General features: G+C 34.7%; 2 protein-coding genes across 3 annotated transcripts in view; both read left to right on the top strand.

The window, feature by feature from the left end:
* The first annotated feature begins 3,105 nt into the window (after nucleotides 1-3,105).
* On the top strand, nucleotides 3,106-21,848 carry LOC131150186 (protein phosphatase 2C 70). Its single transcript, XM_058100782.1, has 13 exons — nucleotides 3,106-3,360; nucleotides 6,505-6,694; nucleotides 6,824-7,021; nucleotides 7,129-7,304; nucleotides 7,413-7,571; nucleotides 8,635-8,778; nucleotides 9,423-9,484; nucleotides 13,918-14,053; nucleotides 14,468-14,562; nucleotides 20,401-20,516; nucleotides 20,601-20,730; nucleotides 21,472-21,526; nucleotides 21,631-21,848. Exons 1-13 carry the CDS (start codon nucleotides 3,232-3,234, stop codon nucleotides 21,787-21,789), a joined length of 1,749 nt encoding a protein of 582 aa, XP_057956765.1. The 5' UTR covers nucleotides 3,106-3,231; the 3' UTR covers nucleotides 21,790-21,848.
* A 1,677-nt stretch (nucleotides 21,849-23,525) lies between these two features.
* LOC131150185 (uncharacterized) overlaps nucleotides 23,526-24,498 on the top strand; it is a 31,061-nt gene continuing 30,088 nt past the window's right edge. The window contains exons 1-2 of one of the 2 annotated variants that reach the window (XM_058100780.1): nucleotides 23,526-23,893; nucleotides 24,262-24,309. In XM_058100780.1, the coding sequence (XP_057956763.1) occupies nucleotides 23,675-23,893; nucleotides 24,262-24,309 (267 nt within the window). In that variant the 5' untranslated portion in view covers nucleotides 23,526-23,674. The remainder of the gene's footprint in view (nucleotides 23,894-24,261; nucleotides 24,310-24,498) is intronic. The other variant, XM_058100781.1, reaches the window with a different exon arrangement.

Genomic DNA, 24,498 nt, shown 5'->3' with positions numbered 1-24,498 from the left:
TAGTATATGATTATAAAATTTTACTGTCGTAATTGATGGTAAAAGTTTTATGTAGAAATTTTTTAAATTTATATTTATTCTAGAAGCAGTTTTGAAGTTGTAGTATTAAACATTGTTTTAAAAATTTTTTAAAAATTTATTTACTTACTGAGGGTCGTCTCACTCCAATCATATTTTTATTTCAGATAACTCTGAAGAGTATGTCGGAAATCAGACTTAGCAAGTATGCGAGTGGGGATAGAAAAATAAAGATTGTTTAGAAATATTAGTATGATGTCAGATATTTATGCTTGTGTAATTTTTCTTCTTTTGAAATAAATGATTGTAATATGGATAATTAGTGCTCTCATTTAATAATAAATGAGTTTATTTGCTTTCGCTGTAAATCAATAGTAAAAAGTAAATATCCCAGACCCTTCGGGGTTGGGGTGTTACATACCATGTTAAGTTAGATTTACAAAATAAAGCATGTTTACAAATATTTTCAGGAATAACATGATAAACACAGTAAATTATAATTTCATAATAGATGATATGGTTGGCGCAAGGCCGCAATTACTCATGTTATTCGGCGCAAGGCCGCACTTATTCATGTTTTCGGCGCAAGGCCGTAATTATTATGTTAATGTAAGATTCAAAAAGTGCTATTATTTGATTTACAATAAACAATATATGTTTATGTAATATATGTTATCAGAATCGGGATGTTAGTTTAGTTTAGTTTCAGGAGTACGATACCGTAACTTATAAATCAGATATCTATGTTCAGATTAGTGTTAACCAACCCACAAGGGGGTGAGAGATGGATAGTCGATGTGACTTTTAGTGTATAGTTGTAGACGTCCACCTAGTAATTCGGACCAAGGTGTGGTGGGTCCATCGTACTTACAAACATTTTTTACTCGGCAATGGTGGACCAGCCATTGTCGGGTCCCGCCTTCGGGCTGCACAACCATTATGGGAGGTAATACATGACATCAGTTAGCTATACATTCTGGGTAGTTTTCAGTATTATAGATTATATAAGATAATATATGATTAGTATGATTACTTGGAAGTATGAAATTATATGTTTATCTAACCATATTACGATTTATGTTTTATGGTATGTGAAATGCACGGTATATGTATTATAACATTAAATATTCATGTTGCCACAGAGCTGATTTTAATTTATCTACCCTTATTCAGAGGTGTTTCACCCTAAGTTTAAATTATTTCAGGAAATTCGAAGAGACCGGCGGGTCAGAGCTGCCACTGAGTGAGTTGAGCTTCCCTGCTAGAAGGGTAAGTTTTGATCTAGGATCAAAAGATTTTTGTTGTAAGACCCTAGGTTTATTTTGATGTTTTGGAGATTGTATATAAATACAGTATCTTTGGGAATATAGTAAACTCTAGTATTATGTAATTTATGGTTGTAGTGATGTCGAATTGTTGATTCCGGCAACAGACGGCACGAAATCCTAGAGAGAGAGAGAGAGAGAGAGAGAGAGAGAGAGAGTGAGAGAGAGAGAGTTCTTGTCGACAAGCCAAAGAGGTCGCTTGTGGCTGAGAAGGTGACCTCGTCGACGAACTTGAGATTTCAGAATCTCTGAAAATCTCTCGGTATCTCCTCATTGACGAACCCTGGCGTCTCGTCGCCAAGCCACATAAGAGACTTCGTTGACGAGAAATGGAGCCTCGTCGACGAGCTCTATTGTTTTATCCTTTTTAATTTCCCTTCTCTTTTCTTTATTTTTTTTCCAGATTCGGGTCCCTACATGTTTGGGCAAGTAATATCAAGCGTTGATTGAACATAGTCAATTCTCATTAAAATGGTGAGTTCATTTCTTATTCAAATTGGTAAATTGCGAATCTATCATAATTTTTGATTTTTTACATCACTCAGATACCAAACATGTATTTAATTTTTATGGGCTAGATAATTTAATTATAGGTCAAAATATAGCATAGAAAGTTATCATCTCCAAAATATTTGATTTTAAATGATAAAGTTTTAAAAACAAATAAAAATACAAAGAGTAATGGCCCATTCTCATATTCTACACGTAATCATCCCTTTTCAAAAGTAACTATGGAGCCATATAGAGCCACTCATAGGATAATGACTATTCATTTTTTCACATGCCAATGTCGTAATTTGTTACAGTGTCATCCATATGAAAAGACAATAACGAGAATCATAATCAATCATGATCCTAATTTTTATGTTTTAAAAATATCCTTACATTTTGCATGTATACTTTCTCAATAGTAGCCATTTAGCTTTTCAATAAAAAAATAGTACAATTATGAAATATTGTAAAAAAATATTTGTCATTTGAGATAGTGAGTACACAAATAATTACCCTCAATCCAAGTTTTATAATAAAACCTTAAATATGATTCACAAATTACAAAAATACCCTTAAAAAAACCCCAGGATTCGGAGAAGACTTGGAGGTTGGCAGTCTTCCTAAAAAAGCTTTAACCCCAAAAATATTCAATAGATTTGACTTAGCATGTAAGATATTACTTTAATCACCAAAATTAAATGAGCATCATGGATAAGCCTCTTTTTTCAACACCACCACATGGGTCTCCACAAACTCATTAAGGCACACCCAAATGAGCATCATTTGCAACCTAGCCAGCACTGCATCCCCCCCTCAGAGTGAAACCCACAAAACAAAACTTAACACAAACTTTAGAATATACCCCCACCCCTAATCCCCTATACACGTTTTCCATTGGCTTCACAAACCATATATGTCTCAATCTCATCTACCACATATATATATGCATGCTGCATATTCTTTTGTCATTGGAATATATGGCATAAAAGCATGCCTTCAAGAAGCTCATACATACATAAAATCATATAATATTAATACTAGTAGCACCCATTTTTCCTTATCCATAATAATAATAATAATAATTTACTATAATTAGAATAATACCCACTTTTCTTCTTGCAAAAAAGAAAAAAAGAAAAAGAGAAAAGAAACTTACTTTTTGGGTTTTGGGATTCTTACTTTGCATGGTGAGATGGACATGTGGAGAGAAGAGATGAGATGGGATGAGATGAGACGAGATGAGATGAGCATGGCATGTGTGAAGGGCAAGAGTTGCATAAAGTCGTTTGGGGAGAAACAAATTAATGCGACCATTTCAAAGCGGGGTTCTCGCAATTTCCAGCCCCACCCCCATTCTCCTGCCCCTTCTTCTCCCTCATCCCGCGGAGCGAGGACGATGGCGATGCTAGAGAGCATCGTCGGCCTCTCCCTCCTTATGCTGCTTCTGATCCTCCTCCTCCTCCTTCTTGCCTGCAAACCATGGCGCTTCTTCCTCTCCCGCTCCTCCCGCGCCCGCCCGATCAAGGTGACTCTCTTCTCTTCCCACTCCGCCGTACGCTGCAACCCCCCAATCCTTGCTCTCTGATTCTTTATTCTACTCGCATTGTTAATGTTTTGGCTGTGTGCGTTTTCGTCAATTTGGTTCGAAATGCGTTCGCGAAAAATTAAAACGGGGAAATGAGTGGGTGGGGTTTCGGACGCGAAAGGGTATTATGCATGGCGAATGATCTTAAATACTAGGGTTTAATTGGGGTTATTAGTATGGCTTTCTTTTTGGTGGGCTTATTTGGTGCCTGAATTTATGTCTTCGTTCCGCATTTGGTGTTGCAATTGTTTTAATTGAAAATCTCGGGTCAGTGCATGTTTGTTCGCCAGCTAGCTTGTCTGAGGAGGGGTGCCGCCCTTTATGCATTCGCGGATTTTGATTGCACTCGTTGAGTTGGCACTGCAAAGCAGCTATGGATTGAGTTCAATTTGGTATAAATGTTAGTGAGGAATGGAAACGTTCTTTTTGCTCAATTAAATGGAATTAGCAGTGTTGTCTGGGCCATTGTTACGCTGACTTAAATTAAGTTGCTTTTCAATGGAAGCCGGGAGGATACACTTCTAATTTTCTTATTGTCACAATGATATTGAACTAAAGCTTGGGAATCTAGTTTTCATTTGAAAAATTTATCTTCCACTTGGCCAATCAGCAGTTGCGAATTCTGCCCACTGCACTTGTCCAGACATCACAAGGATACCTTGTGATTGAGGATTGGTATATATATTGGTTTCTTTTCTTACTTCTTTGTTTCTCTTTCATTTCTCCCCTTTCCCCAAGCATTTATTGGGTGTTATCATTTTATTTTCTATTTAATTTTGTAACATTTTAGTGGATTCATTGTGCAAGAAACAAATATCATTTGCATTAGACACAAGTAATGCAAGCGTTGCTGTACATTGATTGTCACTCCAATCTAGCTCTTAGGTTGCTGGAGTGGTCATGAGAATATATTGTTAATCACATTTTATTGGTGAATTCAGTAAGGGGTGGAATTTTTTTTTCATTTTCATATATTGGTTTGTGAGATCTATTTTACAATATCCATTTTTTGTAAGAATTTTCTGAATTTAATATGTCCGAAGCAATTCTCCTTAGTATTAAGATAAGTTGATTGTTTTTTGAGGGGTTGAACATTGATTCATGATCCAATTTTAATGTTTAGCTCTGATGGGGTACCATTAATATTAATATACATTGTGACGCAGTTTTCCCAAAGCTATAGTGTTATTTGTAGACCTGTGGTCCTTGAAATTTTTTATACATACCAGCGTAATACATTCACAAATTGAATTGGCACACTCATTTTCAATTTTTTGTTGGTCTTAATGATTATGATGGAATCATGACGGAATGAAAATTTTAGGGTCATCACAACATTATTGCTTGGTCCTTAGACAACCCACAAGGGATTCTTTATGGCTATTTACGCCCCAAACATAAACAGAAAACAAAAGTCTCCAAAAAAAAAAGTGAAGAGAAATCTTTTGGTTGAATACAATCAACAAACAAAAACTTCTGCGACTAGTTGGAATTTATATTCTTATTTTTTTTTTCTTGCAACCTAAAAAAACCCAAATTAGTAGAGTAGGACACTAATTATTCTATAGTTTTGATAACCATGGAAGATAATTTTAGTTGCCAAAATTAAACAAATATCATAGTTAAGTTTCCTTTTCCAATATTGGGTCTACATAAGCTCATTACGGCACCCACCCAGGTCAATGGATATAGTGAAATGTAGTTGTGACTTGAAGCATAAGCACCACTCTTGACTTTTCGAAACATTGAGAATTCTATATGTCAAAAGCAAGCTAATTACTCTCATTTTGACAGAGCTTAGGGTCCAGACTTTCAGTTGAAGGATTTTCCAAGAGTATATTTCTGTCATTGTTTCTGTGAGCAGCATTTTTTTTTGTTTAAATTTTTTCTTGTAAGCCTTGTTTAGGTCTAAACTATAATGTACACAGTTACAGATAATGAGCTTCGTGTGTTAGATTTTGTGTCCCGAGTAGGCACTATGCTTTAAGCTGTGATCCATGATGCTTGGCCTGCTTGGTGGGATAAGCCTAGAGGTGTTCTATTTAGGCCTGTTCCTGTGGCACAAGTTTCTTATTGTTTTCAATTCTGATGATGTTGTACATGTACAACAACAACAACAACATATTGACTATCTTATTATGTTCTCCTCTGCATCAAGCTTCTGTAATGTGTTTCTGAATGAAGTTATTCTTGCATCCACATTTGAGTCTCAACTTGAGAACTCTCATTGGGAGCAATTCGACAAGGATTGATAAGGATTTTGCCGTGAACTGTTATAGCAGTTGTATTATAGTCTGAAGGTCAATGCAGCATTTTTAAAAATATTTTTCATGTTGTACCATTTTCTTTACATATGAGTACTTGATTTATTGCTTTGACAAATTGTACTTTTATCATTTTATGTGCTAGCTGAACATCAGGAGTTAGTCAAGTTGCATTGATTTTTTACAGTTCATCTGGCTGTATAGAAGTGGAGAGGAGAAAAGAAACTTATGGAAAAGAAGAAAAGAGAAAAGAAGATAAAGGAAATAGTTTTTCCCCGCTTTGTTTGGTTTAATAAGATAGAGTTTGGAGAGAAAAATGGGAAAAGAAAACAAAATTCAATTGCCATTTTTAAAGTATCCTCCTAGAGGGATACTTTTTAAAATTGTACAAAGGTGATTCAGTCTTTATGTGCTGTTTCTCTTCATTTTCTCAAGATTGGGGAGAAAAAATAAGTGGCTTTTTTTCACCCTTTTTTCTCCCCACTTTTTTTTTTTTTTGGGTCTTCTCTCCATTTACGAGAAGAGAAGGGGGAAAGGAAACTCATTTCCTTTTTTTTCTCTTCTATTAAATTAACTGTTACTCTTTGTTTCATGTGATAATTCGTGATATATCTTGTTGAATTGTATGTCAATATGCCTTTTTCTAAGAATCTGAGATTGCATATATATTTGTGTGTTGACATTTGTTGGTTCTTTTTGCATTTTTATGTTGATGACTACATGGTAACCTCACTCTTTTAGGTGGCATGGTTGTGGCTTCTGATTGACAATTTATAATAACTTCCATGCTTTTTGCACCCTGTGGTTCCTTCTTTTATAGGTTGGTGATCTAGAGAGGCCTCTTGTTTCAGAGGATTTGGATCTGGTTCAAAGCCAAGGCGACGAATCAGCAAGAAATTCTGTTTTAGAGGGGTCATGTCCTCAAACTGAAGGGCATTTCAGTTCACCCCGAACTCATGGCCTTGTTCATAAACAGAGGCTTCCCTCTGCAGCCCCCCATTTGGTCCAAGGTATACACTTTTATCATTTATTTATTTATTTATTTTTTACGAAAAAATTATTTTTAAGGTAAGTTTGTTTTTGTATTGAGCTGACCTCTTATGCTGCGGTGAATCAAATTTATATTTTACTTATCTCAGGTGAAAGCTTGGTTCTAGATCTCATTTCTGACCCTCCCGAAGAAGTTTTTGTTGGTCAGACGCTGAAACGCCCAGTAAAAATATTCTCAGCTGAGGAACAAAAACCTGTTAAAAAGGAAGATTTAAGTTATGACTTGAAAGTTGGTATTGAAAATGATAGATTTAAAGCATTTGTGCCCAAGGACATTAAAGATCAAAGTATTTTCTCTTTCTCTCTCTTTTATATGAAAACTAATGTTTTGTATGTCTATCTGTTTGGCCAAGTTTGTAAAGCACATCATTATATCTTTCTGTTAGAAGTGCAGGAAGCAGCCTCACCCTGGAGGTTATCTCTGGACCTTCTTGTGGGCTTCGTTGTTCTGTACAGTCAACAAATACTTCCAGGCTTCCATTGACTCTTGGAAGGGTTTACCCAAGTGATCTATTACTAAAGGATTCAGAAGTTTCTGGGAAACATGCATTAATAAGCTGGAATTTGAATGTAAAATTTTACAGAACTTCCACTTCGATTAACATTTGGCTTGAACTTTAAAGCTCGTGCCTGTTTTTTGTGATTCCCTAACTATGTTGAACTCGTATCTTCTTGTAGAAACTGAAATGGGAGCTGGTGGACATGGGTAGTCTAAATGGCACACTCTTGAATTCTCGGGCAATACACCATCACGATTCTGGGAGTAGACACTGGGGCGATCCAATTGAGCTTGCAAATGGAGACATAATAACTCTTGGCACAACTTCAAATGTTTATGTAAGTCGATTTTTACCTCTCTGAGTGTTTGTGTTGAGACTTAAAGATTCTGCATGTTTCAATATTCATTTTTCCTTTCAAATTTGTAAGTTTACTAAATTTATTAGAGCTTAGAGTGTTTAAGGGGTTGCTGTTATCATTGTAAAAAATTATGAAAACGAAATTCGTAAACAAAAACTAAAAACTAAAAATTAGAAGAAAAAATTGATAACTGAAAATCAGCAACCTATTTGGTTAATATTTCTGAAATTAAGACAAATTAAAAACAAGATTGAACAAATGCTCATTTTTTTCCTTGAATCCATTAAAAATTTAAAATATATGATTAAAATAATAAAAGTAAAGAAAAATAAAAATTAAAGGTATTATAGTAAAAATAAAATTATTATATTTTAGAATTTACTTTACAAGAACAATCTTATTGTACATGACAATTAAAAAACTGTAAAAATATTTTCTAAATGGTATATTTTTATTTTAGTTTTATTTTAAATTCATATGGTCATTTAATTTTAATTATGTGTAAAATGAATGATTTAATCTGCAAAAGTGAATTATGGATATTAAAGTATTTTGGCAATAGGTTGCTGAAAACAACTGAAAACCGTAAAATTTGGTTTTCAGTTTTTTTTGAAAATAGCTGAAAACCAACAACAGATTAAAAAAAAAAAACTGATAATGTAAACAAATGTGTTTTCATAATCTTTTTCTTCACTGTACAGAAAAAAATAATAATATAGAAAACAGATATGATACCCAACAGACCATTAAACTATGAATTGTTAAATCCATTGAATTTGCAAGTTGATTGCTGATTTTTGTAGGTCGGTCCACCTTTATTTTTGTAGGTCCACCTTTTATTTTGTTTTTGTCCTTCTCATTTTTCTTCCCCTTTGTTCTTTACTTCTGTTATGAATCCGAGTTTTTGTGACTATTTATTGAAAAGGTAGTTCTGTGATTACCTCAATTGGTCAATGTAGGATGTGCTTTTGTATGTTTGTGCTTGTAAAATCTCTCGTTAATTAATTGATCTTAGAATTTTTGTTTTTTGGTTGTGTACCAGGTCCAAATAACATCACATACTGAGCGTCAGATTCCCTTTAGAGTAGGAATTGCTGCAGATCCCATGGCTTTGCGTCGAGGGGCAAAAAAGCTTCCTATGGAAGATGTGTGCTTTTATCACTGGCCTTTATATGGGATTGATCAGGTCTATTGTCTCTTTTTTGGTATTTTATTATTCATTTGTTTGGCGAGTCATGTTGCCCACCTTGAATATTTGGGATTGGCATATTTGTTATTGTCTTATTACGTGTTATTATTGTGTGGCGCCTTTAATTTTGGTTTTTAGTTCAGTTCGCCCATGGGTTCAATCAATCAGGACATTTTGTTATGTATCAAATAGGACAATCTATCCAACGAGCACATGTATGAAAGTCCATACCTATCAATTGACTTGTCAAGATGTAAAAAGATAGATTATTCCTCTTAAAACCCATATTCTTTATTTCATCTACCATTATAATCAATTGAAGAAGCTGAAATAAGGAATACAATGGGACTTGAGGGGGGAAATGAGGTCAAATATATCTTTTAATTTTCAACTCAATTGTGATTCATAGGCTAGACCTATATATTGCGTTTTAAAAGTTTAACAATGTGGTTAGAAAGAAGCCCGTCTCTGATGCATCTCAAAAGTTTGATGGTCCTAATTGATTGATTTTGAAGCCTAGTGGATAAATTGATATGGTGACCCAAAGTTGGGGGGTTGAGTTGATTTATAACCCTTTTATTATTTGATCATCATACACACTTCCATGAAAGTCAAATCTCACCCAGTTGTTTATCATGCAGTTTGGACTGTTTGGTATCTTTGATGGACATGGTGGAGCAGAGGCTGCCAAATCAGCTAGCAAGTCAGTGCTTCCTGCCAAATTTAATCATGTGGTCGTACTAGGAGTTGCTAATTTTCACCATGAAACCTTAATCATCTGATATTTTGGTTTTGCATTATTAGGGGAACCTTTTTGAATATGTTCTTTCTTTGATGTTCACCTTTTTAGTTGCTGTAGAGTTTGTCACTAGTTTTGTACTATTGATGCAGTTGATATCATGTATGTCAAATAAAAATTGTTTTGTTTTGATTTCATCAGTTTAAAATAATCATGTTAAATTATAGAAGTACAGAATGGTCGAGAATGAAGAAACTACAGACTGCTGCAATACTTTGAGATAGTCCGGAACTCAATGCACCAGCTGATTATGGTATGCCAACTGGGCAGAATAAAAGGGGAGCAAACCTTTTATTATCCTGTTTTAGTTGCCCAAACTTGAATATTTAAAAAAAAATAAAATATCTGGTTGCATTTCTTGCTGTAAAGTTATTATCAGTGACTTTGGAACCTGCAGCAATCTGTGAATGCATGCCATGAAAGTTGGTCAGATTTGAAATTGGCAAGCTCAATCCCAAGCAATCATTTTACCTTATAGGTGTGATGCAGAACAGTAATGTGGAATTGCTGCCAAGGGAGAAATTTGAGAAGAAATAAGGGAGTGGGGAGGGGAAGGAAGAAGAAGGAAGAAGGAAGAAGGAAGAAGAGAGGAGTGAAGGAAAAACCATGGGGGGAACAGATTCACTACAATTCTCAAAATGGACCAAAAACTACTTCTTAGGTGCCTTTCACAGCCTATTTATGAGAAAGCCTAAAGATATAAGAAAGTTACAAAAATCTTAAGATACAATAAATTACAAATAAACCTCTAAAACACACATCTGGTAGAAAGTACAAACGAACCTCCAAATACATACTACCCTACTATTAATTAAACTACAAACAAACCCCAAATACTTATTACCCGACTATAAATTGAACTACACACACATAATAACTACTAACATTTTTGAGTTTTGGACCCAACAATCCCTTGACCCTGTTCTTTGAAATTGGTGTCTGAATTTGGTCAAATTGATCCATCCAATTACCTGCTTAATTCCCTTTGTCAGAAAAGAAATTGATTCAATTGAGTTGGGTGAAGCACCAAGGAGTCCATCATCATGGAAAGAATCATCTCCTTTCATAAGTGCACTTCAATTTGATGAATGGAAGACCTCAAGATGGCATCAACTTATATTTTTCCTTGTTGATAGAGAGGGTGTAAGAATTCTCATAGGCATCATGCTTAGACCCTCCTCTCAAATAACCATGGATGGCTTAAAAAGATATGACAAATCTTTAGAGGAAGGATACATGCTGCATTCTCTCCCCGATTGGATCAATCTTGAAGCCTTGAAGGTGAAAAAGAGGTGTTGTCATCTATCTCAACCACAGTTTCCTGAGCCTTTCTACCTCGTTTTAACTAGAAGAAGCCTACATGAAGCTAAGATCAAGAAAGCAATGGTCATCAACCTTCAAGTTGGTATTGTTCACCCAAGCAATCTTGTATGGATTAGGATGTGGTTCAACCTCCACAATTTGACTTCTTGAGCTTCTTTAGAAACTATATTTGTACAACACTACAACTACCAGGATCACCAACTGGAGTACACAATGAATTTTAGTAGCATCATGCTTAACCCTCCTGTCAAACAACCATGGACAGCCCAAAAGGATATGACAAATCTTGAGAGGAAGGGTATCTCACTACACAGTCTCCACAATTGAACAAATCTTGGAAGTGAGGAAGCAACTACCATGGACCTTCAAGCTAGTATTGTTCACCCAAGAAAAATCTTCTACGGATTAGTATGTGGTTCAACCCCCAAATTTTAACTTCCCTATAGGATTTACGCTTCTTGAGAGACTACATTTGTACAACACTACAACTACCACTCACCAACCAAAATACAAAGTTGCGTATGATTAATCAATTGAGTTTGAAAAATGTTAATTAATCTCCTATCTTCATTTTCTTCTACCTTGTGGGAAGACCCAGAAGAGAGGATAGGTTGAAGAAGTAAACAGTTTTTCAAGTTGCTATCTTCATCTTAGTCACTTGGGACTTCTATCTCATCTTCAGTTACTTGGATGGCATCATCATCGTCTTCTTGGTCTGCTATTGCCTTGACTTGATTAGGACATTGTGCAACTTGATGCCTAAAGCCCTTGATTGGCAGTTGGACCATAGTTCTTTTTGGAGTTTAGAGTCTTCCGAGGAGCAGTTGTCTGAATTCCTCTACCCAACTATTCACCTGACTTGGGCACAACCCCACTTGTAGTATTTCAAACTAAAGGGTTGATGTAGCCCTAGGAGGAATATGTTGCATGTGCTCCTCTATCTCAGTGGCAACCTACATGGCATCCCCAATTGTAATGAGATGACATGCCGCAAGCTTGGAGGCAATAGCTGGCTTCAACCCCTTCCTATACAAGGCTATCTCAATATCCTCTTTCCACTCTATCTTGGCCTGAGTAGCCAAATGATAGAACCTGCTAGTGTAATCTGCTGCTAGCTTATCTTCTTGTTTCAAATCAAAGAGATGCAGATGAACATTTTGTTGGTAATTGGAAGGTACAAACTGCTCCTGCATGGCTCACTTCATCTAATCCATGTTTAAGTTAACGTATATCCTTTTGAAGATCTCCACATGTTCAATCCATCAAATTTGAGAAGTTCCTTTCAATTTTGATTTTCGCCAAGTAAAACTTTGAGCTTCATTCGTGTCATACTATGAGAAATAATACTCCAAGAAATACAATCATTCATATTCATCATCAGAACCATCACCACTAAAATCTTTCCTTTATTCAAATGATCAACAGCCTTTGTGCAACTTAAAAGTGTGAGGAGCAACGGCAGCTATACCACTTTCCTGAGTGGTAGAAAAATCAAATGGGCCTTTTGCCTAAGGCTGCAACTTCATTGAACACATTAGTAACTCTCCAAAGCCTTTTCCATATATTGTACTCAACAAGACAATAACTCTACCTCTGTCGACAACTCAACATTAGTCACCATGCTGCTCATTTTTTTTTTGTTTTTTCAAAGAATTATTTACTGCAAGTCTGCAACTATATATCACCAAGGACCCTTATTAGACAATTTAGCCTCAGTTCTCATTCTACTTATGCAAAACCACAAACCTAACTCCCAATTTCTCAAGAACTATCTTCCATTCACATTTAGTTTTGAGTATCATGCAGAAATTAAACAAATCCATCTAGAATTACAAAATGCAGCAATGGAGTCTGATTCTTTATGCTGGGCCCTGCTGGCAGTGACAGTTGACTCTTCAAAATGCAGATGGTATAATGACAGTTCATTTTCTAGCTATTCCTGCCAAAATATCACACATGGATCGTGTCTGGAATCAAATTATTGCTCTGCACATGAAAATTTCAAATGCTGATTTTGGTAATGTACATTTACTAAAGCATGGGGCTTGTGGTGCCGCTGTGGTGGTAGTCCAGCAATAGTGCCCCTGTTGTTGGTAAATGGAGGGATGGGAATTTCAGTGATGATGGTGGTGTGAAGAGAGGGCTGTAAAACTAGGTATTTTGAAGGGTTGGCGGGTGGGGAATATTTTAATGGTGCACAGGGCGATACTCATGGTCAGAGGGCAATGAAACTTTGTGGAGGATTTGATCAGAAAAGTCTGTTTCCAATAGCAGTTGTAGTGTTGCAAAATGATACTTGAAAGGTGGTATAAGAAAAGAGGGCAGTGGATGCAATTCTCTGGATGAACAATTTTAACAAATTAAATGTAGGAGGGGAAGAGAAGGAAATTGATAATAGAAGGAAGAAAATCAAAGATGGAGAAGAGAAGTTGGTTCAAGAATTCTGCAGGAATCTGATATCTGCAGAGGGAAAATAAAGGTGCTAGAATTGATGTGAGCTGAAGAAAAAGAGGATGAAGAACAGCAATGGGGAATTACTGCCAAGAGAGGAATCTAAAGAGAAATAGAGGAAAAGAGAGGGAAGAAGGAAGAAGTGAGGAGGATGGAGGTACAATGGAGGGAACATGCATACTTCAGTTTTCAACTACTATTAGCTATACAAATTTGGGTAACCCTTGGTTCTATCGTTGAAATTGGTCTCTAAATTGGGTAGCAATTACCCTTTTCCCATCCTACATCATGATGTCATTGAGGATCCGAACTAAAAATATTTTATTTTGATCTTTCTGGATTTTTTGTTTTTTCCTGTTTTGTTCTTGTATTTTTTTAATTATTTATATGTTTTTTTTTTTTTTTTTTTTTTGGGGGGGGGGGGTGGGGAGGGGCTCATGTTTTCCTGTTACATGCATCTAGATAGTAAGACTACTTTCATTGATCTTCTCCAGTTATGCATTTTTTGATGTTTCTCGACTGCATTCAGATACTTACTACATTTTTATAATTTGATTATCCAGAATTATGCCCGAGATAGTTGCTACTATCCTGTCTGATCCACAGAGAAGGGAAAGGGTTTTATCACTATATGATGCTTCAGATGTCCTTAAGGATGCATTTTCTCAAACTGAAGCATGCCTGAATCACCATTATGAGGTTCTATCCTCCCTTCCCTTGTGTTCATCTTTATGAAATTCTCCTTTAAAGACTTTTCTCTCACTTTTTTGGATTTTTTTTTTTTGCATTTTTTGAATGTATCCCATATTTTTTCTTGTCATATCATAGGAGAAATGAAGTTGAATCTGTAAATGCCCAGCAACGAAGAACTGTAATTTGTGAATGCTGCTGCTAGTTGTCTGTTCTCTTTCTTGCCTGATTGTTGTCAATTAACAAGTAATCATAGGAGCTACTTTAACTGATTTGTTGAAATTGGTAGTAATTATGCAACTGCATGCAATATCGAGATCTTGTTGATCCTTTTTTTGATTTAGTTGGAGCATGTCTCTTTTCAGTTGAATAGATATGAAAAACATTATTCAATTGCATGTCATAATAATCGATTCCTTTCAGGGTTGTACGGCAACAGTGCTTTTGGTTTGGGCTGATGGTCAAGAAAATTTCTTTGTGCAATGTGCAAATGTTGGGGACTCAGCCTGTGTAGTTAAGTATGTGCTCATGTTGTCATTCTTTCCCTTTATGGGTTAATTATGTTCAAACATTATCTGAATCTGCATCAGTTGGTATTGCAGATAATTTCATTTTCTGTATTTTATTAATTAATTTACAAGTAGTTCCATAGTGGATTAAGATTTATCATGATCGTATCATGATTCTTCTTCCTCTCTCTCTCTCTCTCTCCCCTCCGCCACCCCGCTAAGTTTCTTTTTTTTTTTTGGATAAGCCTGAAACTTTATTAATGTTACTATTTGATGTAGGAAACTTTTCATTTTTGTTGCTATATGTTGTTTGTATGCTTTGTTTTTTTTTATTTTCAAAAGACAAGGATCTGGGGGTGGCTATGTATTTTGCTAAATTAGAAGAACTTTGTTTGCATACAGAATATTTTGAGGTTTGGTGAAATTTGTTGTTACTTAGACTTGATTGCCAAAGTTCACTTCATGGGCATTAGAGGAGAAAGGAACTGAAAATAAAACTGGGGGTTGGGTTGGGGGGGGGGGGGAAAGGAAAAGGAAGTGAAAAAGCTTTCATTTTTCTTTGTTTTGATTTATAGGGAGAGGGAGATATTCTGAACCTTTTATCTTGTGCTGTGCATGGGCATGTGGCCCATCTCTTGACTTCCCAGAAGGGAAGCCAAGATTTCGACTCCCATTACAGGAAGTTTTGTATGTGTGCATGTCTGTGGTTTTAGGGTGTGGGTATATCTGCCTTTAAAAAAAGACTTTTACTGTATACCCATGCATAACTTGATTATTAAATATTTGACGGGAAGGAAATAGAACCTTATCTTCTTTCCCATCCTTTCTGTCATCGCCTATAAATGTCCTAGGGATTGCAGTGTAGCTTAGATACCTTTCTCTCGCATCCTGCCCCATCTTGTTGAAATTCATAATCTTCATAACCTCATGCCATATGCAGTTTGATTCTAAAGTAAATCATTCCCACAACCATTTTACAACCAAAGCAATGCTTTTAGGCACCAGAAGTCTTGAGGTTCAAACTTGCCCATATGGCCCTCTATCAACCTCCCATTTTTATTTGCAAATATGCATAAGAGTGTGGGGGCTCTTTGGTATCATTCTATTTTCTCTTTCCGTAGTGAAGAGACAAGTGACAACAACTCATTTCTCTACATTGCTGGTCTTAGCTGTTATGGGTAAAATTGGAAACCAGATTTTATAATTTTCATTTGTAGTGGTCCTAGAATTCACTTGTGTGAATTAAATCATTATGTACACAATTTTTTTAATGAAAAATGAAAATGAAATTACCATGTGAATATAAAATAAAATTGAAAGAAAAATATCCATGAAATTTCTCAAAAAAGTTTGAAAAATCTTCCAAAAGATATGTCCACCATTTTCAACCGTCATGTACTAGTTCTTGGAGAAATAAGAGGTGTTTGAAAATATAATAATTAATCAAATGATCACTAATATTTTTTATTTTTTAATTTATATTTTTTTGCATTTTTATTATTCTAATCATATATTTTTATCATTTTTATTTGATCCAAGGACAAAAATGAACATGCATTCAATTATGCTTTTTAAATTTTTTTTAGTGTTGAGAGTATTAACAGTTTAGTTTTGAATTTTTGTTCCGTTTTCATACTTTTTTCTATAATGGTACCAAAGGACTCCCTCTTATATGATCAAAATAGTCAATTCAAAGTGAGTGTGGATTCGTAGGTAATAGCAGTGACAATTATGTTGACATTTTGTTAGAAGTATGATTACCTTAGATTTCCAATCACCATAGGTGTACATCAAGGATCTGCTTTGAGTCCTTATCTTTTTGCTTTAGTGATGGACCAATTGACTAAGAGTATTCAAAAGGAGGTTCCATGGTGTATGTTGTTTGCAGATGATATTGTATTAATTGATGAAATCAGGGACAGAGTAGAGGCTGAGTTAGAATTATGGAGAGAAGTTTTGGAATCTAGAGGCTTTAGGATAAGTAGAAATAAGACAGAATATATGAAATGTAATTTTAGTAATGATAAGGGGAATATTGGAGACAAAGTTAAACTTGATGATGAAGAAATAAATAACACTTGTAGATTTCAATACCTTGGATCTATTATGCAAGCTGAAGGAGAAATTGCAGATGATGTAATGTATAGAGTTAAAGCAGGTTGGGTAATGATAAGGGGAATATTGGAGACAAAGTTAAACTTAATGATGAAGAAATAAATAGGACTTGTAGATTTTGATACTTTGGATCTATTATGCAAGCTGAAGGAGAAATTGAAGATGATGTAATGCATAGAGTTAAAGAAGGTTGGGTAAAACAGAGAAGTGCTTCAAGTGTGCCATGTGATCGTAGAATACCCTTAAAATTGAAAGTAAAGTTTTATAGGACAGCTATAAGACCAGCTATGCTATTTGGATTGGAATGTTAGGCGACGAAGAAACATAATATCCAAAAAGTAAAAGTTGCCGAGATGAGATTGCTTAGATGGATGAGTGGTATAATATTGAAAGATAAATTAAGGAATGAACATATCTTTGGTAAGTTATGTGTAGCTCCTATAGAAGACAAGATAAGGGAGGGACGACTCAGATGGTATGGACACTTGTAACGTAGGCCACATAGTGCACCAGTAAGGAAGAATGAGTTAGTTACTGTGGGGGGTAGTAGAAGGGGTAGGGGTAGGCGTAGACCTAAAATAATTTGGGAGGATATAGTAAGGATTTAATATCCTTGAACTTGTCAAAAGAAATGGTTCATAATCACATAAATTGGCAGAAAAGGATTCATATAACCGACCCCACCTAATGGGACTTAAGGCTTGGTTTTTGTTGTTGTTGTTGATGATTACCTTAATGCTTACTTTTGGAGATGATGAATGTGTTCACATTGCACCAATGGGTTATTAGGGGTGGTTGTGTGAGGTGGTGACAGATTACTGCTCATGCTGCTTAGGTCTTGATGGGTGGTGGTGGTTTTTTGGTGCTAGCATGGTGTTGGACATGGTGGTCTTGATGAAGGTGGTAATGCAGCTAATGCTAGTTGTCTTGGTAACTGATTTTTGAAAGACTGAATTTTGAAAGTACTGGCATGGTTGTTCTAGGGGGTGTTTCTGGTTAGAAATTGTTGGAAGTCATTGTTTCTCGTGATTTAGCATGTTAGTGGGTGGTGATGGCAAGACCAAAAAGTAAATGTTATTTTTTTTTTATATTCATATATTTATTTAATCATAATTTATTAATATTTCTACTTGTATGTGTTGAATTATTGCAAACTTAAAAGTTTTATTGATTTAATTTTCCTTGAAAAATGTTCTAATGTAAATAAGAAAAACATATGAGATGGGTGGAGTTTTTATTGAGGTTGGGAGGCTCCCCAACCTTTCACTTTGTCGATGTGGGACAAGGGAGGTGCCCAAAGCCCAGTGCCCAGCTCTTGTGCGGCAGTGCTGCTGCTCTTGCTGCATGCTGGCTGCCTGCACACCTGCCCCCACTGGACCTACTTGGAGTGCTGCCCTTGCATTTGTCCCGCATCGATTGTGTAGGATAAGAGGAGCTTTTCCCCTCCTATAAGTATCAACCCTAGATCCCAACAGAACAAGCAAGATTTGGAAGCTGAGCTCACTAGCAATATGTAATACTTGGGCTCATCTCAATTACGGTAATTATGACTTAATTACTTACTCTTATCCTGGTTAATGGTTTAAAATTATTAAAATAATTATCCAGTATCTTTGTTGATAATTTAGGGGTTGTTTGATATCATTATCAAGAATTATGAAAGCAAAAACTAGAAACAAAAACTAAAAGCTGAAAAACATTGCAAAACTAAAACAAATTAAAAACTTGATTGAACAAATGCTCGACTCAAATAACAATTAAAACTGTAATCATAACAAAAGTACAAAAGGAATATAAATTAAAAAAATATTTTAATAAAGATAAAAATTATTATAATTATTTCAGTTAATTATTATATTTGAAAATCACTTTTTAGGGCTACAAGAACAATATTATTGTACACAATTTTTTCTAGTAAAAAATATTTTTTAAATGACTACTTGTTTTCTTTCAAGATTTTAGAAATTTATGAATATGTTATTTTAATTATTCTTTAAATCCACATTGTAATTTTATTTTGATTAAAAATTATGTCTGGAAAAAATGAACGATTTAGTCCACAAAAGTTAATTCAAGTTGCCAAAACAACTGAAAATCATAAAATCTGATGTTTATTTATTTATTTTGAAAACAGCTGGAAACTAGCAAAAGAAACTTAAAACTAGCCATGCAATCAAGCACATTGTCATAATATGTTTCTTCACATTATAGAAATGAAAATAGAAAACAAAAACTATGCCCAACAATCCTTACGAATTAGAAGTTCTAAAAATTGATAATTAATTGGACAAACCCCGAAACCTTTTGTTTTATTTTTTTTTAAGTTTGAACCATCAGTTTATGGTTTATACATTTGAAGAACTAATGTGTTTGGTTTGATCATCAATTTAGGCTAAAACTGAGTCAAATCAAACCAACTGCACCCCTAGTTTTGGTGTATGTTTTGGCAATGGTGGTGATTGCCAGTATGAAGCAATTGTTTTGACAATGGCATTACCATGATATGCTGGTGGTATAGAAAAAGCAAAGCAATAATCCTTCCAAGGATAGCAATGCTTGTGTTTTGCCAAATAATTGTGTTATTTGTTAACCATGTGCAGCTTGCAATGGCAAGTCCTTTTGCATATAGTGTTTATTTTCTACAGAACCCTTTTGGGCAGCTCATTATTCAGTAGACTGAAATTTAGGTTTAATACTTGATAACTTGAAATATTAGTAACCTAATCCTTCAATTATGTCTTTGTAGTTCCAAATCATTGGATGCATGGTGTTCCCATTTTCCGTCTTAAGATTATTCTGGTATTTATTAGAAGCCAATTAGCTTGATGTATTTTCAAACAATTGGGAGAGACATGAAATGTTCACATCAAATGATTACATTTGTGCAGTGCATCTGGACATCTTTTCTGGGTCAAGACACATGAAATTGGTACAGGAAATGGGTTTGCTTTACATATATAGATCCACATTATATGCTGTAGCTACTCATAAAGCACTTACCACTTCTATAGGCTGAGCCCAGCAAACTTGTGCTAATGCAGTGACAAGTATGTAGACAATTTCATTAGAATGGGGAGGAAGTACCTATTATCATACCTTAAGATTGCCAGAAATTTGCTGAGGCATGCACTGCATTCCAGTATAAATTATAGTCTTTTTGCCATCTCTTCCCTACCAATTAGAAGCAGGAGGTAGGATTCTGAGTATTGAAATTACAATATGACTATTATTATGCATTTATATAATGGCTTATACTGATAGGATCCTTGGGAGGCAGGCAGGTGGAGGGTATTTGCTTTGTTTACTGCAGATGCTGTAGAGGCTTCCTATTATATTCAACTATCAAATTTTATTTGATTTTTCAATTTTCATTTGAAACTACAATGGCAATGATGGCAGTGACAAAGATGACTGAATCTTTATCCTAACATTTATTTTGAAAGAACATAGGAGAAATAACAGGATGTCAGCTGTTTTTTGGGGTCAATTCTGCCAGTGGCAGCCATTGTTTGTTTAGTTGTGGTAGTCTGAAGTCGGTGGCTATTATTGGAAATGTGATATTTGTGCCTCACTTTTCACTTGCTCCGGACTAATTGCACGGCTGTTATTATCTGAAGTATAGTTCCTTGTATTTAAAAGAAAAAATGCTATATGGTTCTTAAATTTATGTTTGCTCTTTTGGCTATGCATCTGACACCATCTTTACAACTGGATGCAATCTTATTGTGGCAGTATTGATGGAGAACAGATTAAGATGACAGAAGACCATAAAATAACTAGTTATTCTGAAAGGCTTCGCATCAAAGAAACAGGAGAACCATTGAAAGATGGGGAGACACGTCTGTGTGGTGATGGCAAATTAACTTCATCTAATTTATCAATAGCATTTTTGGATGTTCCTTGCTGCTTACTTTCATTGTTGTACTATTCAGGCATAAACCTTGCTCGGATGCTTGGAGACAAATTTTTGAAACAACAAGATTCCCGTTTCAGTTCAGAGCCTTATATAAGTCAAGTTGTACATATGGATCAAGCAAGCAGGGCGTTTGCACTCTTGGCAAGGTGATTCTACTCCCAATGATGGCTTTTTTTTTTTTGGTTATTTATGTTGACTGACCTTTTTTTGGTTATTTATGTTGACTTAGTAGTATGCTTCCTTTCCATTAATATTAGTCTTTGCAACTTAAAATTTCCCCCTCTTTTTCTTGACATGGCCTATGTGGACGGATCTTCCTTTTAATGTTCTAATGAACCCCATTGGATATGATGCTCGCTAAGATTAATGATAATCAAATGTGCCTATCAAATGACTTTTTCTTTTGCATCTCATAGAGCAAGCGTCTTTTCTCCTTGAGAAGCATGAAACAAGTATATTTTATATTTTCTGTATTTTTATTCTTTCTTTGTTTTAAAGTGATTAAGATTTCATCTCTAAATGTAGACATTTATTTGTTAATTTCACAACAGGAATAAAGTGTGCCTATCAAATGTAACATAAACCAAAAATGTGCCTATTGAACGAGTTTTTTTGCATCTCTTGAGCAAGCCTCTTTTCTTGTTTAGAAACACAAAACAAGCATCTTATACATTTTTCTTGTTTTTATTCTTTGCTTTTAAGCAATTTAAGATTTCTTCTCTTATCACTGCATAAGTGCAAACATTTAATGAAATTAAAATTTTGAAACTGTTGGATAGAGAAAAAGGGCGTTCATGTAGGTCATCCAAAATAGTTGGGATGAAGGCTTAATTATTATATTTTTTCTTCTCATTGGTGCATAAATGTGACCTTGAATTCTGGTGCAGCGATGGCTTATGGGATGTTATCAGCATTAGGAAGGCAACTCAGCTTGTCCTTCAGGTATGGCTCCTTGCTTTAGCCCACATTTTTTCTTGAATCTATTATCCGGGAAAATGGCTGGTGTTCGTGGTAATGAGATTGTGAAACTTCTTTATGGTGCACAGATGAGGGAGCGATATGCCACGGAAAAAGAAAATTCAACTGAGAAGATTGCGAACTATTTGTTAAGTGAGGCTAGAACGCTGCGTACAAAGGATAACACCTCTATAATATTGTTAGAATTTGACACCACGGCTAGAAACTCCTGTAAATTCGATTCTTAGAAAATGAACAGAAATGGTTTAGTTTTACAAGTTTTATAATTTTATTTTATTTTTGAAAATTTTTTCTGCCCTTAATTTCTACCTTAGTTCACAATCTTGTAGGTGATTTAGAAAGTTGAATGCAGGTTTACATCCCTCTGCTTCTGTTCTGGTTAAAAGCAGAATTTCCCAAAGATATTTTCTGAATGGAAAGACCAGATCAAACTGAAAATTGCATCACTCTTCATTTCTCCAACCAAATGGGTCTTTTCTAAAATGGTTTTAGTTAATATAAAATCATATGGAATTCAAAACTCAAGTTCTTTAACCGTTTGCAATATTTTATTTTTGTTAAATATTCTCTAAAATAAGTCGAGATTCGTTAGGGACTGAAAATTTTGAAAATGAAAGTGGAACAAAAATTGAAATTTGGAAGAGCAGTCAGTGTGGTTATGCTATTATGATTGTTGATAATGCCCAAAAAAATGTTTCTAAATCAGAACAAAAATTGATGAATACATGTGTATTAGCTGTATTTGTCATAAGTCTAAAATTTGATCATTAAGTTTACTAATAAAATTTTATAAACTTAGTATTTAAAAATATACTCATTGGCTAAAATACTCTGTTTAATTAGACATAGTATCTTTTATCAACATTCATCTATAAAACACTTTCATTAGCATTCAATCAAATGAAAGTGGAAATAGTAAGCATTCATGAAAGCAAGCAGTAAACATTGAATCCATGCAATTCATTAACACGACTTCCGTTTATACACATGTATAGATCCAAGATACGCGTGTATAGATCTGTTTATACACATGTATCTTATGAATAAGATAGGATATAGTGAGAAGTTTAAGAATAAAGATAATAGTTATTACTTGTATAATAACAAAAAGTACCCATTTGGGTCAAATGCACTGCAATCTGTCTTGGCAAGGGAGAAGAATATGACAATCTAGGTGAATTGAGTAAAGCGTTTGATGAGCATAGATGGTGGTGAACAGAGAAACGGCTTTTTAAAAAGAACTCACCAATAGAGGAAGAACTCTGAAATTATATTTGCTCCTCCTACATCAGATCAGTCCACCATCCCTCACAAATTATTGTTCCAAAATTTTAGAAGAACTCAGGGGCGATGTTCGGTAAAATTAAGTGTTAAGTGCTGAAAACTGTATTAAAATATGATTTTGTGAGTCGGTTCTAAATTGAATTTGAATTGATCGTTGATTATTTGGTACCTACCATTTGAATATGTATTAGTTTTCAATTTTAACATTCTCAATACTTAAGAGTATAAATATTTAATAAAATTAATGAATAATTTCTTGTCATATACTTAATTAATAATTATAAATAATAATATACTTTATTATTTTATAAAAATAAATTTATTATTTTAATTTTAATCACTTGGATATTGAATTTTTTGTTATTTTTATTTTTTTTATAAAGGATGAAATTATAAAAGAGGTCTATTAGAGAAATTTTGAAGAAAATTTAGAGTCAAACGCTCTGATATGTGATCAGTTCAGTTATGAAACGAATTATGTCCAACATAAATTTTATTTAACGATCATTCGTATCAAATGAACCTCCTTATGTTATTCGTAAGTAGTTTGATATTTATTTTACACATTTAAAAGTATAAATAAATAAATTTAATATTTAAGTTCATTTTTAAAAGAGTAAACTCAAATTTAATTAAAAATTTAATAAATAAAAATTGACCATAATATAATTCGCCTTCATTATTGCAAGCTTGTTTTCAGAAGAAGAAGAAAGAAGAAAAGAATATGAACTTGGTTTGGGTGACCTGACCGCGGGGCCGTAGGCCCATGATGAAGCGAAGTGCCATCTTCCGACTTTGGGACTCTCGGGCGCTTTAGACTGCGGAAAAATGGCGAAGAAGAAGAAGAGAGAGGAAGCAGAGGCAGAAGAAGTAGGCAAGCCTGAAAGCGAGCTGGAGCTTGTTAATGGCGACTCCCCAGAGACGAATAAGAAGAAGAAGAAGAGTAAGAAGGAGAAGCGGGAGAAAGAGAAAGAGATTCCTACGGTCAGCATCGCAGTCCCCGGTTCCATCATCGAAAACGCTCAATCTTTCGAGCTCGCCACCAGAGTAATCGCTCTATCTCTCTCTCTCTCCATTTGTTGATTTGAAAGTACTTTTTTTTTTCTTCCTTTGGCTGTATGCACCTGTACTTCATTTGGTTGCTGAGAAAATGTTGGAAAGGAAAATAAATTTCTATGTTTTGATGCTTGATGTTTTATTGATTGGGACTCAAGAATGGTGAACGTAAGAATATTTTTCCCCGAGTTTGATACGACCCCATCGTTTAGCTGGATTGAGTATTTCGTTCTCTGTGAAGCAAGGCACCATGTACCCAGGATTATTCGCGCTGATTTTTTTCTACATGTATTTTTAAAAAAAAAATTCCTGTGCAAGTTTCTTTTCCTAATCCTAAATTCTGTGTTTTTTTGGTTCAGTTGGCTGGTCAGATTGCTCGCGCTGCAGCCATTTTCCGGATTGACGAGGTTTTACTTTAGTTTTTCAAACATAATGCATTAATTATAGTTAGTGGATTGATGTTGCTGAATTACTTACTGTTCTTCCTATGCGAGAGGTTTATAAACGCTGATGGAGGCTTTTCTTCAATGCGTTTAGTTTGAACGACAGTTTTGAACTTTATTTATTGTCTTATTATTTGGTAATTGGGATTCACC

The sequence above is a fragment of the Malania oleifera genome, chromosome 3 (genome assembly GCF_029873635.1).
Source record: "Malania oleifera isolate guangnan ecotype guangnan chromosome 3, ASM2987363v1, whole genome shotgun sequence".
Taxonomy (NCBI): Eukaryota; Viridiplantae; Streptophyta; class Magnoliopsida; order Santalales; family Ximeniaceae; genus Malania; species Malania oleifera.
Note: the sequence above shows the minus strand (reverse complement) of the source record. Positions and strands in the feature narration are given on the sequence as shown.

What these genes read in the sequence shown, in the direction of transcription:
- LOC131150186 (XM_058100782.1), top strand. Translation starts at nt 3,232, where the DNA reads ATGGCGATGCTAGAGAGCATCGTCGGCCTCTCCCTCCTTATGCTGCTT. An exon ending in AGCCCCCCATTTGGTCCAAG is followed by an intron (nt 6,695 to 6,823) that starts GTATACACTTTT and finishes TACTTATCTCAG; the next exon opens with GTGAAAGCTTGGTTCTAGAT. An exon ending in CAAGGACATTAAAGATCAAA is followed by an intron (nt 7,022 to 7,128) that starts GTATTTTCTCTT and finishes TTAGAAGTGCAG; the next exon opens with GAAGCAGCCTCACCCTGGAG.